This window comes from Merops nubicus, unplaced genomic scaffold, assembly GCF_000691845.1.
Source record: "Merops nubicus isolate BGI_N331 unplaced genomic scaffold, ASM69184v1 scaffold31008, whole genome shotgun sequence".
Taxonomy (NCBI): Eukaryota; Metazoa; Chordata; class Aves; order Coraciiformes; family Meropidae; genus Merops; species Merops nubicus.
In genome coordinates this window covers 1,439-16,770 of record NW_008625604.1, presented here as the reverse complement: position 1 = coordinate 16,770, position 15,332 = coordinate 1,439, and the positions used below count along the sequence as shown (strand labels likewise).

Sequence of the window (15,332 nt, the reverse complement as noted above, 5' to 3'; positions counted from 1 at the left end):
TCGAGTCGCGGGGGTTCCGCTGCCCCCAGCACTGCTGCAGCGCCTGCGCCGCCGAGAGGGACCTGCACAAGGCCAGCAGGGGTGAGCACACGCCCCGGGCAGCGCGCCCAGGAGCCAGGCTGTCCTGAAAGAGGCCGTGGCCTGCAGCCTGCCGTGGGTGGGGAACGGGCAGAGGCCGCTGAGCAGGACGCCTGGGCCCACAACCCTTAAATCAGCTTTTCTTTTTGCTGGGTGTGACTGAAGCTGAGTAAACGCTGCGCAGGGTTTGATGTCGTGGGTTTAATGGAACCAAGGGTTATTAGTGCAAGGCCTAGGAATGGGGTTTTTTAAAAAGACAGTTGGTAGTGGCCTTTCAAACAATTATTTTTCAAGAAAATCTGTTTAGAAGTTAACAAATGTTACAGAAGACTCTAGAATGACTAAAACCATGTATTTTTTCTTAATAGAGTTTTAAAGCGAAAGTTAAGAGTTAACTTTTGTGAAACTTTGTTCTAAAGATGTAAACGTTTCTCTTTAATGGAGTACTCTGATGGGAGTCAAACCCAGGCTTGCATCTGTCTGAGGTGTCTTCTACCAAATCCTGATTCCAGGGTGACATGGAGCATTTCTCTGCATTTATATTGAACAGGTCGCATGGTGAGATGTTTGAGATGCCCCATTGCCTATCACTCAGGAGATGGCTGTATTGCTGCAGGAAGCTTGTTTGTGTCATCCCACATTCTCATCTGTAGTAACCATTCCAAAAGGAATCACTCCTCATCAGCTGTAAATGTAGGCTTTTGTTTCGTTTGTGCAAGAGGTGAGCACACTTGTTTTTTCCCCCCTTTTATACTTCTGTGGTCACTTGTGCAGTTTAGTGATAAAAATGATGTATTTCCTAAAGAACTCCTCCCTCAGGGCTCTCTGGGATTTAAATGCTGCCTTTGGTTATTTTTTTTATTATTATTTTATTTTTTTCTGGTCAGCCATTCTCATGAGACTTCCACTTGCTATTTTGGTCCATAATATTTGATATTCAGAAGCAGCTCTAGGTTCTCAGAAGCCCTGCTTGTTTTGCCAGTAGGAAAAGTGGATGCCAAGCCCCCAGTTCCAGCCATTGCAAGTTGAGAATGGATGCTGGGTTATTACTCACAGTTTGTTAAGCAGAAGGGGATTCTTTCACCACTCACAAACTTAGAACTGTTTAAATTTTTAAGGTTAAAAGGTAGGATTTCCTCACAAACTAGAAAAACTCATTTTAATTTGTAACTACCATCACATTTGAGAACTTTGGAAGGAAAGTTTTGCAATACTGTAAAAACAGGTTTGACGTTGGGATTTTTCCATGTGCCAAAGTTGTGTTGTGTTTTATTTTGTTTTCCTTTTTTCTTTATTTTTTCCACTTGTTACTTTGTGGTTGTTAGGTCACTACTCTTCTGCCAGGTAGCAGGTTGAACCCTTTCAGTGTGTCAGTTGCTTTAGTCTCATAATGCAGAACTGTCATTATTCACTCAGATTAAATGAAGAGACAGGGATAGGTGTTTGAATAATCATCAGTATCTTACATGGGGTTTCAGAAGTTTAAGTTGGACACACTCTTTTCAGCAGCTTTGCAAGCCACTAATAAGGAGGTGAAAATGAGATGAATCCTGAAGTGACTTGTTTTCTCCTGTGCTCACTTGGAGGTTTAGGATGGGAATGATTGCCTTGGATTTGCAAGAGCAGAGTAGTAATTCAAGATCTTTGAACAGAAAGGGAAAGATGGTGCCAGAGTAATTTCCTTTCTTCTTCTCTCCTTCCTTCCCCTTTCCTCATTTCCAAGTAATTTAGGAGCTATCACAAAGGATCAAACTTAAATTATTTTAAATATCCAGTAACTGAGAGAGGACAAGTAAGTGTCAGAATGAGCTTTAGGAAAGCTCCTCTGAATCTACAAATAGATCTTTAGAGTGTGGTTCAGCGTTCCTCCTTTTGTGGGCTTATTTAAACATTTTGGGCCTCCCCCAAAACAAGATATGCCTGATGTGAATCACGTGAGTGTCGCAGAAAGGCGCATGTACAGATTTGATGTTGTAGGTATCTTGGTGCTTTTGGTTTTTAGGTAGTTGTGTATATGTGAAGTGTTTAATGTTGGTTGGTGCTGTTACTGGATGTACAGATGCCCGGTGTGAGCAGCCAGGCCAGGGCTGAGGCTGTGTCCCTGGAGCAGGGGAGCTGGGAGTGCCTGAGGCAGCAGGGGGGTGCTCTGGGGCGTCCCGCAGCACATGGGAGCTCTGGGAAGGGCAAACACCTCTCTGTGACGTTGTGGATTTGGCCAGTAGGTACATCCCAAAGCCCAACCTGGAGGAAGTTCTTTGTTTTCTAGAGCTCGGGCAGAGTCATTAAAAAGTTTCTGTACTAGGTGGAGCAGCCCCATAATATTGTCAGCACATTTATGTTTTTAATCTCGGCTGTCTGGAGTCCGCCTGGTACCAGGATCAGATAGAGGTTTATGGCAGAAGAGTTTCTGTGGATCTGCCCTGGTTTGAACATCAGATCAGGATTGTCTCTTGGTGAGGTCCAGCAGTAGCTTTAGTCTGCCCTGTAAGTGCTGATGGGGCCAATTCTGTACAGCAGGTCGAGGTCCTGTCCTGCTGCTCTGCTCCTGATGAGGTAGGTTGTGGGATCTTTGTTGTGAGAGAACTGTGCTGAGGCGAGTGGTGCTGACCTCAGGGAAGTGTTTGTACTAAGACAGGAATGAGAAGCAATGCCAGGTTTCTGGACTTACCCTAAATATTTAGTTTTCTGCCAATTTCAAAACACTGTGAAGCTGTAGTAACAAAATGCATAGCAGGGTACAAAACAGCTAAAGACATTTCTTTGAAGTTGTGCTTTATTAAACCTGTGGCCAGCTGCTACAGGTGCCTGAAGCTGACTTAGGATCCCAGTATGGCAGAAGAACCTACTAAGACTGTAAATCTGCAGTAATTTGTTACAGATACATATGAAGAGGAATCTCCATTTAAAAGCTTTATGAGAAGGAATGCCTGCTACTGGGCATCCATCTTGTGTATATATCACAGGAATCAGAATTTAGGAGTAGAATTTCAGAACTGAATTACAGTGAAGGTGTCTTACACTTGCTGAAGATGTAGACCTACATATACTTCTAAAAAATAAATGAAGTGCAGAAGAAAATTGCCATGCTTTTTTTTAATCTGACATCGTTGTAGTAATTCTGTTTGTACCTGAAACTTGCTTCATCAGAGGTGAAACTACAGAAGTCTGTTTTCTCCTGACAATATAAGTACCCTCTGAACCCTGGCAGATGGAATTTCCTGTCCTGTGTATCCAAGTCTTAGTTATTCATGAGTCTTAGTTATCAGAACTTGACAAGCTACAAACAGCCACCACTGACTGAACCCTCTGTATTTTACAGCAGCTGTGTACTACTACTCCTGGAAAAGTTTTGTGGGGTTTGTTTCTCCTAGGCATAGCTGGAATCAGGAGCCAGTGTGCTTCACCAGAGAGGTTGTGTGAGGTTTACGTTTAGCAAACAGCCCCAGGGGGGTTGAATTGAGTCCTGTCTAGTCGTGTGTGGTCAGCATGAGAGACAAGGTGAGGACAGCATCCATGGCAGGAGCACTGGGAGTGCCTGCTCAGAGAGAAGTGGGGGACTGAATGCTTTAGGCATACCTGGGCATCTGTGTGAGAGATGGTTCTTTACTTAGTTTTAGTTGATATCAGAGGGAGAAACTTTGTATTTAGAGGCAAAGCATTACTGAAGTGAGAACGTGTAGATATGAGGCAATGTATAAAGCAGACTAACTCACTTATCATGAGGTACTTGAAATATGGTGTATTTTAAGATTTCTTCTTCACCTTCCTGAAATACCCTTCATTAAGCACTCTACAGTTCACCTAATGGCATGTGTAGGTCATGCTTGTTTTGCAAACCCTCCTGAGGACGTGCTCTCCAGGGGGGCTGAGCCCATTCTCCTCACAGCTCTTTCTTAGACACCCCATTTCAAAAACTGCTCTACAGCACCCAGCTCTGTGCGTGTCCCACGAGGATGAGAGTTAGGGGCTCTCTTGGTAGCTCATTTTTCCTGCTTCTTTGGGTCTCAGTTGCTCTGCTCTTCCAGGAATTACTGGCCAAAAGCTTCTGCTCTGTAGCTGTGGGGCTCTCACCTGGGCTGCTCTGTGGAGCAACAGGGAAAAACTCTTCTTGGTGGAGAAGGACAGAGAAATGCAAACGCGTGGTGTGAAATGAAGGTGCAGAGGAGAACAGAGTGCCTGACTGCCCCAAAGGAGCTGTGGGAGGGAGGGCAGGTTGGTGGAGCTTTGCTGCAAAACAAACAGTGTAGGGCAGGACTTCCATCTGTTCTTTCCACTCTGGTGCCTTGAAGAATCACTGAGCCTCCCTTGTTACTTCTCTCCAGCACCACTATAAAGACAAAACATTCGTAGGTAAGATCTTGGAGATAGGTTTGTAGTGAGTGGGACGGGGAGTCCTTGTACCCAGTGTCTGTTCTTCCAGGCTGTAGCCCCAGCTAACAGTAGGACCTCTGATGCAGTGACTGTCATCCCCCAGCTCTTCAGAGCAGCTTGTTTTTTCAGCTGGGAGGGAGGGTGAGTCACACAGGTTTAAAATTGGTGCCTTTTCTTGTGCTTTTCTAGAAATGCACAAATTAAGGCTAAAAGCACAATTAATAATTCCACTTAGAAGCAGCTTACTCATCCTAAGTTTTTCCAGTTAAGCTTAATTCAGTCTCTCCAACACATAACCTCTTTCCTAGTGAAGAAACTTTGTCAGACTTTTCTTTTTCTTCATTTTATCTTTTTTTCACTCACACATATATGCACTAGAGTTGTTCATTTGGTTTATTTTATTTTCTTCTTTATGGAATCATGGGTAGTTTCATTGCAACTCATCTCTTTCTGTTTGTTTCGTATAGGGTTGGTAGTGCAGGATCATTCAGACCCCCTGTTCAGTTCATATGCCTATAAGTCCCACTACCTACTGAATGAGTCAAATCGTGCTGAGTTGATGAAATTACCTATGATTCCTCCTCCTTCGTCAGCTTCCAAAAAGAAATGTGAGAAAGGTAACCAAAATAGTTTCTTTCTCTTTAATTTACTTTTGCTTTTTTCTATTATTTCTCTCTTTAAATCAATGAGAAATGTCTGCTTGTCAAGCACCACTTACTGCTTTTCAGTGAACTTCACTCATTGATTATTGTGAGCGTGTGTTCATGTTGTTGGCAATTTTTTTTTTTTTTAATTACAAAAGGGCTTAAAATAATTGCTGTCCCTAAATTCTCCTTGCAAGAGGTGAAATCACTTTGTATCTGGCCTAGGCTGTTCCAGCTTCAGGGAAGCTATGAGGAGGCAAGTAGAGCTCGGTATCATTGCCGTTCAGTAGTAGCAGGAGGATACAAACCAGCTTTTAAATTAATCTTTCCTGTGGAAGAAGGGGGTGGGATGTTCTGTTTCAGATCTTCTAGGCAGCTTTTTCAGAGCCTGAGAGAAGACAGGACTTCTTGGGTTGGCGAGGGTGGGTGCTGTGTCCATCCAGAGGGTGCCCGAATGGAAGGCAGCGAGGCTCTGCCTGCCTGTGTGTCCTTTAGTCCCTGGGGACTAACTGTTGGCTGTGTAAAATACTCAGACGTTGAGTTTTATACCTGCAGAAATCTGGTTTCCTGAGAGCACTCAGAAGTGGTGCCCAGTTAACCCCGCCAGAGCTCGGTTCTGTTGAACGTTGTAGATTGGTGGCTGTCAGTGGTTCTCTCATTCCTGAAAACAAAAATTATTTTGAGCCCTCTGCTTAGCTTGAGCAACATCTTACTAATGCATCCTGAGAGCCAAGCGTTGGGGTTTTTTTTCTTGCTTAGCACTGAGAGTTTTGTGTTTGGTTTTGTTTTGCATCTCTGGGCATTTTACCATTTTGGGTGACTCTTCAGTAATTTACACTGGGTCTGTATTTCCTCTGAAATAACACAAACAAAAAATACTTGAAAAGTTAAAATGTTATGATGGGTTTGGGGAGCTCTGGAAATCACATGGTTGGATTGGAACTGGTTTTAACAGAGGAAATACAGAATTGGTCATGCAACTGATTTAAGGAATGCTTATTGTGACATGCAACAATCGATGTCATGGGATTTCTATATAAGTAAGTCTATAGGTGGACAAGATTTTCTGATAAATGTTTGAAAGTTACTAGTCATACTTTGATATTGTGATTGAAAAATGCTTTAAATGCTCTTAAGTCTCCCAGATTTTCTGTCTGGGACACAAACTTTTTTCAAAAAAAATTACACACGTTTTTGTAGGTATATAAATATTTTATATACTTGCATATATAAAATATTCCAATATGTATAATGTGTCAAGTCTTATGGTATGAGCTGCTTTGTGTGCTGAGGGTGGCTTAGAGATACACTGTGGCTCTCCACATTTAATCCATCTGCCAACATCCAAGCCAGCCAGAACAACTTCTGTCCAAATGAGCACAAACTTCAGAAATTCACACTGAGCACAGTGCTGAGGTTTCCTGTGCACAGAAGGAACTTTGGGGGTGGGGACAGCTTGTGGGGTGTCTCACTCTGCATTAAGTGCTCTGCTCATACTGGTAACTTTTATTTTGTGGAATAAATGCACTTACTGTGATGATTCTTTTTAGAATGTCCTTGGTACAGAAAAGCATTGATCAACCTATAGGCTGTGGGGTTTGATGTGTACTAAGGGGTTGCTGGAGGATTCAGTCACAACAGTGTTGCTTGAAATATTGTTGCTTAAAACTGTGGTTATTTGTTGTTGTTTTGGCTGTCACCAAAGAAATCAACCGAAGTTTTGGCCGTAGCCAAAGAAACAAAAGCTGCAGTGCTGCTTTGAGATCAGCACCTCTGCTGGGAATGGTGCTTCCCTGCCAGCTTACCTCACCTTTGAGTCATATCCAGCTGCTCCTTTGTGTGTCTTTGACACAGTCAGCAGTCACAGCTTGCACATTGCAGTGCAGTCTTTTTTAACCAACATTGTTAAGTTTGACTTGATCCCCCCCTTTTGCTGTTGTTTTTTTCTGTGGGGCAGACAAGGCTGTAGAAGGGGTGGTTTAAAAGGAATGTCAGTTGCTGTGCACCAGGGGAAACAAATCCTTACTTCTCTAAACCAAGCAGGGTTTCTTTGTTCAAAGGTGGAAAACTGTTGTGCTGTGAATCCTGCCCAGCTTCCTTTCACCCCGAGTGTCTCAACATAGAAATGCCAGAGGGATGTTGGAATTGCAATGACTGTAAAGCTGGCAAGAAGCTACGTTACAAGCAGATCGTTTGGGTCAAGCTGGGAAATTACAGGCAAGTTGTCTGGTTTTGTTTCTGAAGCCTTTGGATGTTTTTAAGGTAATGCAGAATTACAGGAAGATAACTCAAACCAGCTCAGTCTTCATAAATGAGAACTAGAAATACAATAATTGTTCTGCTTTGTGTCAAATGTTACCCTTGAAATCAAGTTCTGATTTTTCCAGGCAGTGGTGGATACTTGGCTGCTCTTACCTTTGCTCTGTGGAGCATACAGAAAACCAGGGAGTGTCTTAGAGAAGGGGGATGTCCCTGCTGTGTGTGTGCTCCTGGTCACCTGCAGGAGTGCAAGTGTTAGAGGTGATCTGAGAACCTGCCCTCATGCTGCGAGTGTTCTTAGGACTGCTCCCAAGTGTGGAGTAAGAGCATTTCCTGGGTCCTGTGTGGTGCTTCCCAGGTGCTGCCAGAGGGAGCCTGGACTGCCTGAGGAAGGAGTTGGGTTCTTCAGCAACAGAAAACTGGCTTCAATCTCTCAGTCCCCTTAGGCAAACGCAGAAGCCAGGGCTGCAGTTCAGGGAACTCACAGCCTTCTTTTTCTTTTCCCCTTTTCAGGTGGTGGCCAGCAGAGATCTGCAATCCCAGGTCTGTGCCTCTCAACATACAGGGCCTCAAACATGATATCGGGGACTTCCCAGTATTTTTCTTTGGTTCACATGACTACTATTGGGTACACCAGGGCAGAGTTTTCCCTTATGTTGAAGGAGATAAAAGCTTTGCTGAGGGGCAAACTAGTATTAACAAGACCTTCAAGAAAGGTAAAATCAAACAAAGTTTATAGTGGTTTATGACAAAAATTCCACGTGTTTGTGTCTCCATCACCACTTAACCTGCATGGGAATATTATGTGACTAGTGTTCTGTGTTCACATAAAATTGCAAACATTATTTAAGATCCCTTGAATGCAGATAAAAATTTGTTTCTTTAAGTGCCTACTCATTGTGTATTGTTGAACACGCTCATTGAACTTGGGGGCAAGTTCAATTCTTCCACTTACTGGGAAATTTTAAGATGGAGCTTGAGCTCTGCTGCATGGGATCATTGTTCAGCATCTCAGTACCTACCTCAAAGTATATGATGATAGATTCATGATATACTGCAATAATTCATTTCTGGCTTGTGTTCTTGTTTATAGAGTTCTATTCCTAGTTTTTAAAAATATGAATTTAAGTGCATAGATGTGTACAGCTGATGAACAGCAGCTGGTGCTAATTGCTTTCTGTTGTGAACTCCCTTGCACAGCACTTGAAGAAGCAGCAAAGCGCTTCCAGGAGCTGAAAGCACAAAGAGAAAGCAAAGAGGCATTAGAAATTGAAAGGAATTCAAGGAAACCTCCACCTTATAAACACATTAAAGTGAGTTGGCTTCTTTTCCTGTTTCTGTTGCGTGCATGGTAGTTGTGTGTTTAAACCAGTGTTTGCAACAGTTCACGCTTAAGGAAACTCAATCATTTTGTTGTTCTTTTTTTTCCAATAATCTTTTGTTCTGCCTTATAGTACCATAAAACATTCTTTAGCAGAGTATTTGTGAGGGAATGTGAGCTGAAGAGCAGTCTTACCTAACACAGGTTTGCTGGTGGCAAGCTCGTCTCCTGCGACTTCATACATGGTGGGAACTCAGTGAACATTGTTCACACTCACCTCAGTGTCAGTAGCAATTCCTAGGGCTCTTCCCACTGCAGCATCTAACTCTTGCCAGCAGCTTTGGGCATGTAGGAGTTGGTGTTGTTCCTTCAACGTCTTTAGTTTTAGTTGGAAGAAATCCCAGTGATGTACTTGATAAACTTTGTGTGCTTTGAGTTCCTGAACCAGTAGTTCTAGTGGAGAGAGACTCATGCTGTACTGTCTAGAGACATGACCTTTAATGTTCTTTGCTTAAACTGCTTGCTCTTGGCTTCTCTGAACAGTGTGTGTTAGCAGTAGAGTGCCACACTAGCAAGGTGGAGTTGGTGTCTTCTCCCAAGGAATAAGCAATAGGACAAGAGGAAATGGCCTCGAGTTGCTCCAGGGGAGGTTGAGGTTGGCCCTGAGGAACAATTTCTTGCCCTGGAGGGTTGCCCAGGGCTGTGCCAGGCTGCCCAGGGCAGTGGTGGAGTCCCCACCCCTGGAGGGGTTTCCCAGCTGTGGAGATGTGGGGTGAGGGACATGGGTTGCTGGGGGGACGGTTGGACTTGGTGAGCTAAAAGGTCTCTTCCAACCCCAACAATTCAATGGTCCCATGCTTGTGTCTGTGGGAACCATACTTGTGACACACAATCCTTCAAAAGAGCCTAGAGCAAAAACTGATGTAACCATTTTCCTGCCTTCTGTCAGTGATGACTGGCCTGCAGTAAAGGCCTTAAGTCGTCGTTCTTTGTGCGGGGTCTTCATCCCTCATCCGCTTTTCCCTTTGTCCCCCAGTCCAACAAGGTGATAGGGAAGGTGCAGATCCAGGTGGCTGACCTGTCGGAGATCCCCCGCTGTAACTGCAAGCCCTCTGATGAGAACCCCTGTGGCCTGGAGTCGGAGTGCCTGAACAGGATGCTGCAGTACGAGTGCCACCCCCAGGTGTGCCCGGCCGGCGAGCGCTGCCAGAACCAGTGCTTCACCAAGAGGCTCTACCCCGACGCCGAGATCATCAAAACCGAGCGGCGCGGCTGGGGCCTCAGGACAAAGAGGAGCATTAAGAAGGTAGAGTTAGGCTGGAGGCTGGGATAGCTGTCAGTGGGGTTCTACATCCAACCTGGCACCTCTCTGTGCCATCAGTGCTTGCAGACAGGAATTCCAGCGCCCGCAGCAAGCGCTGTGTGTTACGAACTGGTGGAAGTCCTGTGGGTGAAGGAGTGGTGCTGAAATCCACTCAGCTGGTTTGACAGGAGCATCTTAACCTTGCTGCTTGCAGAGGAGAAGCTGTTCTGGGTGATTGTGAGTTTGGGATTTCTGTTGGTGGAGGGAAGGAGCATCTGTGTGTCTTCTCGCTGCCACTGGGTGGAAAGGGAGAGAGCAGCCTGGGAGAAAGGAGCCTGAATGGTGGTTTCTTTCACTAAATAAGGCCATTGAAGATGATTACATCTTCTGGCCAAATAAGTTGCCTGTTTGTTTTTTGGGGGTTTTTTCCCCCTTTTCTTCCCCTTGTCCTTATCATAAACCAGCAAATGACAGTCACAAAGTTATGAAGTGATTATTAGAGTCTGTCTTTATAGGAAATTGTTTTTCTGTGCTTCTTCCTTTTATCATCTGAAGAAGCAGTAAGCATAGATCTCCTGGTTTTGTCTTCCTGTCCTTCCCAGGGTGAATTTGTGAATGAGTATGTTGGTGAGCTGATTGATGAAGAAGAGTGCAGGCTGCGGATCAAACGTGCACATGAGAACAGCGTAACCAATTTTTATATGTTAACTGTAACAAAGGTAAATACTACATCTCCTTCAGCATAAACTGTTAGGGGTGAAACTAGGGGCAAAATGCTGGCAGAAACATCACTCCCTGTTTGACCTGTGGGTAGGAGGATAACACCTGTGTTTCGCTTTGATGGAGCTGGTGCAGAGCTCTGAGGTTGTGCTCTGTGCCTGTGTCGCTTTTGGAAACACAAATATTTAGACATCTTTTCATGAAGCTAACTCTACAGGGAAAACTCACCTCTTTTCGCTACTTTAAAACAAGCATTTTTTTCTGCCTTAGCCATTAGCAGTCACCTGCCAGCAGGAAACCTTTTATTGTTTCCAAGTACTAAATGTGTGTTTGTCTCTTTGTTTGAAGGATCGGATAATAGATGCTGGCCCAAAGGGGAATTACTCTCGTTTTATGAACCATAGTTGTAATCCAAACTGTGAAACACAGAAATGGACAGTGAATGGTGACATCAGAGTTGGACTCTTTGCTCTTTGTGACATTCCTGCAGGTAAAAGCTGGCACTGCCCTGCGTGTGGGCACTTCTCCTGAAATGACCCAACTTCCTAACTTGGCTGGGGTTTTTTTCCTCTAAAGTTACTTAATACCAGTGACATGGATAGAAATCTTGTCATTCATTGGAGTGGAGACAAACACTTGAGTTTTCCCAGTTATCTTATAGCTAGAAATAGTTTTGACTGAAAGCTTCTGTTAAAGTGAGCTACAAGGTTTGCTGCCAAGTCTGGCAGTAACTGTGTCATGTAGGCACTTATCACAGGATGGGGCTTTCACCAGTGTTTGTCTGGGGTGGTGTCATCTCTCCACGTTAAGGGTCATTTTACCTGGGTCTGTGTGACAGAGCAGCTGCTGCTTATGTCTGATCTAGGCAGAATGTGCTACTTCCAGAGTTTATTAAATCACTGCACTATTTCAAGCTTATCCTTCTTAAAACATATCACTGCTAGATCTCAGGCTAGGAAGAGATAACTGCTAATGAATTGTCATTGTCACGAGCCTGTCTTTCCTCGGTGCCTGTGTGGGTGAATTGTTTTTCTTCAAATTTCAGGAATGGAATTAACATTTAATTATAATTTGGATTGCCTGGGCAATGGCAGGACCGAGTGTCATTGTGGAGCAGAAAACTGCAGTGGTTTCCTAGGAGTTCGCCCAAAGGTACGTGGATGAAAACTGGAGCTTCTCTTCCCAAATCTGGATGTCTGGTCAGAGTAAAGAAAGAGGTTTTTGGTTTATTTACCTTTTTTCTTTGGTCTATGTAATACTTTCCACCCTTGAAAGTCTCTTACAGATTTTACAGCTTTGCACTGCAGTGCTGTTTTGTCTAGGGTGGAGTTAATTTACCAAACTGTTAATTCTGATACCCGTGGATGGGCTTTTCTGCCCTTTATAGCTTAAAGCCTTCTTGAAGTGGATTTAATTTAAACGTGGTTCATGCCAATAACTAATGCAAAGCTGGTGAATCCTGGTGCAAAGGGTTCATGAAGTGACTGTGTGCTCTGATCTTTGTCATTGCCAGACAGCGTTTGCAACAGCAAATGAAGAGAAGGTGAAGAATGCAAAATTAAAGCAGAAGAAGCGGAAAATCAAAACGGAACAGAAGCAGATGCATGAAGACAACTGTTTCCAGTGTGGAGATGGGGGAGAGCTAGTCATGTGTGATAAGAAGGACTGTCCCAAAGCATACCACCTCCTATGCCTTAACCTGACTCAACCACCCTTTGGTAAGAGCCGTCTCATGGTTCCCTGTTCATCCTTCCCTCCCTGCAGCGAGCAGTGTTTGAGCTGAAATAGTGTTATTTACAGTGCCAGAATCCCACAGAGCTCTGGGTATGCATGCAGCAGTGGTCTGAGCCAGCTGAGGCCTGAAAACTGAAATATTACTAGGAACTGTTTTCAGGCAGATTCTCGTAGATGTGAAGCAGAAGTAGCAAGTACAGTAAGAGCTGATTTTTCTGAACTTGCTTTGATTTATCTGAACAATTACAAGGCAGAAGAAGGGTTAAAGGCCAGTGCTGTCCCAAAATGCACGAGTTTCAGCTTCCTGTCTCTCTCTTCTGCCTCCATCCTCAGGAAAGTGGGAATGTCCGTGGCATCAGTGCGACGTCTGTAGCAATCCTGCGGTTTCGTTCTGTGAGTTTTGCCCTCACTCCTTCTGCAAAGATCACGAGAAGGGAGCCCTGGTGGCCTCGGCGCTGGATGGCCGCCTCTGCTGCTCCGCACACGACCCCAAAGCTCCCGTGGCACCCGAGTACTGGAGCAAGATCAAGTGCAAATTGGAAGCCCAGAACGCTGTAGAGGAAGTGAAGGAGTGAATTGGGTTAAAAACAAACAAGGGAGGGGAGAAGACGGGCAAACAGGCGACGAACTCGAAGAGACTGCTATGACACATTGGGTCTTCGTCACCAGAGCTGTCGCGTGTGAACTGGGAGTGGGACCATTTAATCTTAGCAAGCAGGAGCAGACGGTGGTGTTGGAGTTTTGTTGTTTGGTCTTTCTTTTACCCTTGAATGTGCTACAGCAGCTTTTACTGTTGGAAACCAGAAATGTCTTGGCCTTCGAAGAAAAGCGTAGACCTTTTTACAGTGAAAAGAATATTCTCTTTAAAATATGCTCTCTGAGTGTATTAAGCAAAGCATAGCAACATATTTATTTATTTAATTTTTAAAGTATGTTGAAGATCTGATTTCGATCAGTCAACGTGTCTTTAAAAACAAAATAGCAAAGCCAACGTAACTTTTCTGTCTAGTTTAAGAACAGAGGAAAGCCTCACCACTCTGCCTAACATCAGGATGCCATAACCATGTGGGCGTCAGACCAGGTGACCCTGAAATGCCTCTGTGCCACTTCTTGTTTTTAAAGGCATTTTGAGAAGGTAGGTTGTGTATCACGTTAACTTAAGAGTATTATTGTAAAGCTTTTCCTGTGAGAAATCATGTGTGTGACTTCTTGGGAAGTGTTTGTAACACGAGGTCTGGCGCTGAGGAGGAGGACGTCGTGGTTCCTACTCGAGAGCTGTAAGTAACGTTTACAGATGGGTGGAAATTCAGAAAGAGCTTTGTTGCAAAATGGTCCTTTCTTTATCCCGCATCATTTGGAAAATCTTCCTAGTTAGCAGAGCCCCCCGGCCTCAGTCCCGTCCTGCAGCACACTCAGAACTGACGTCGTGATCCTGCCAGGGGAGCTCTGCCATGGACCCCCTCGGAGGAGGGTCGTGCTCTGTGCGTCACCCGCCCAGGCCGCGCGGCGTTCACGGCAGTGCCACCACCTCAGGCTCCCATCAGCTTCAAAGGAAATCTGAGCGTTTAAGGAATCCAACCCCTGTGCAAGTTTTGATTGAATGTTTAGATTTGGTTTTGCTGAGAGAAATCTTCTGACTTCAGTCTTCATTGCTAATGGAGCCAGGAAAAGTCTCAGCACTTCTTCAGTCATCAGGGTATTTTCTGTCTGGGTGTCGGGCCGTGTTCACAGCCAGCTTGGGCCTCCTGAGACTGTTCTCTCTTGGTTTACTGTTCATCAGTAGAGACACAGGCTCCTTCAGCGAGGCTTTTGGAGTGGCTTGGGTCGGCTCCTGCTCGGGATTTTCTTTTGGAAGCCTATCAAAACCTGTCCTCGATTTCTCATGTGTGAGGAGCGTGGGGGAACTTGTTCCCCCAAGCTGAAGCTGGTCCTTGTAGAACCTCCTCCCCTAGCCACCATCTTACAAAGCACTGTGCATCCCCCTCCCTGCCTTGATGTGGTTCTGACTTGTAGTCTGGAATTAGCTGACTTCAGGCTAGCTTTTTGCTGATGAGTATTGAAAATAATCCCAAATGAAAAGAACTGATATCAAGTGTTGCTGGCATCTGGCTAAATTGAGCCTTTGAATTAAGAATGTTGTCTCTGGAAAACTTCTTATGTAAACCTATAGGAACATGGTGACTCCTCAGTTCAAGAGAACAGTAGACTGGGAAGTTACACGTGGGATTATAGAGCAGGTCTTGCCTCTGGCTGGTGTCCTCATCCTCAAATTTATCTGCAGGGGGGGAAATTTTTTTTTGTGTGCAATTGTAAAGTGACAAATACACTACAGTCTCATTAAGCAGCTCCTGTGCCATGTAACTGATCTGGCAGTTCATCCTTTGAACGTCTGCAGGTGCCTTTCCCGCAAACCTGCGGAGTCGTGGGTGGCACAACTGCAGATACCTCGTGGGCCAGTTGGTGGTGCAGAGGGCTGTTGGATCTCTAAAGCACTTCATCTTGTGGTCAGTGAATGTCTGAAACACTAATCTTGCTTGAAAGCAGTGCTATATTTTGGTATTTTTTACAAAAAAAAAAAAATTTACAAAAAGGATTTTATTTTTCTTAACATTTTGTGTGATAAATGTCTCTTTTTAAGCTCTTACTGGAGGTGTTGAACCTTCTCAGAAATTCCAAACACAGCTCTTGCTGCAGTGTCTCTAAGGCCTGATGTGTTTACTTTATATTATTTCTTAGGCTTGGTAGTTCAAACGATTTTCTGCTGGGAGGTCAGAGTGCTGGGAGCGCTGCAGACGGGCTGTCGTGTGGCTGCACCCTGCACCCTTCCCGTCCCTCAGCCGTGCTGGCGGGGAGAGGCTGCCCCCAGAACACACTACCAGCTGCTGGCGTGGGCAGCAGAGGG

General features: G+C 44.6%; 1 protein-coding gene across 1 annotated transcript; it reads left to right on the top strand.

Annotated features, from left to right (window-relative positions):
- Window positions 1-5: 5 nt before the first annotated feature.
- Window positions 6-13,005, top strand: LOC103778166 (histone-lysine N-methyltransferase NSD3; the record flags this gene model as incomplete). The annotated part of the gene is made up of 12 exons (XM_008945740.1): window positions 6-81; window positions 629-799; window positions 4,917-5,066; window positions 7,154-7,310; window positions 7,866-8,068; window positions 8,553-8,665; window positions 9,710-9,979; window positions 10,579-10,695; window positions 11,045-11,186; window positions 11,742-11,848; window positions 12,210-12,414; window positions 12,764-13,005. Coding segments are annotated over 12 exons (1,953 nt in total), but the record flags the coding sequence as incomplete, so codon positions are not given.
- Between the last annotated feature and the right edge of the window lie 2,327 nt (window positions 13,006-15,332).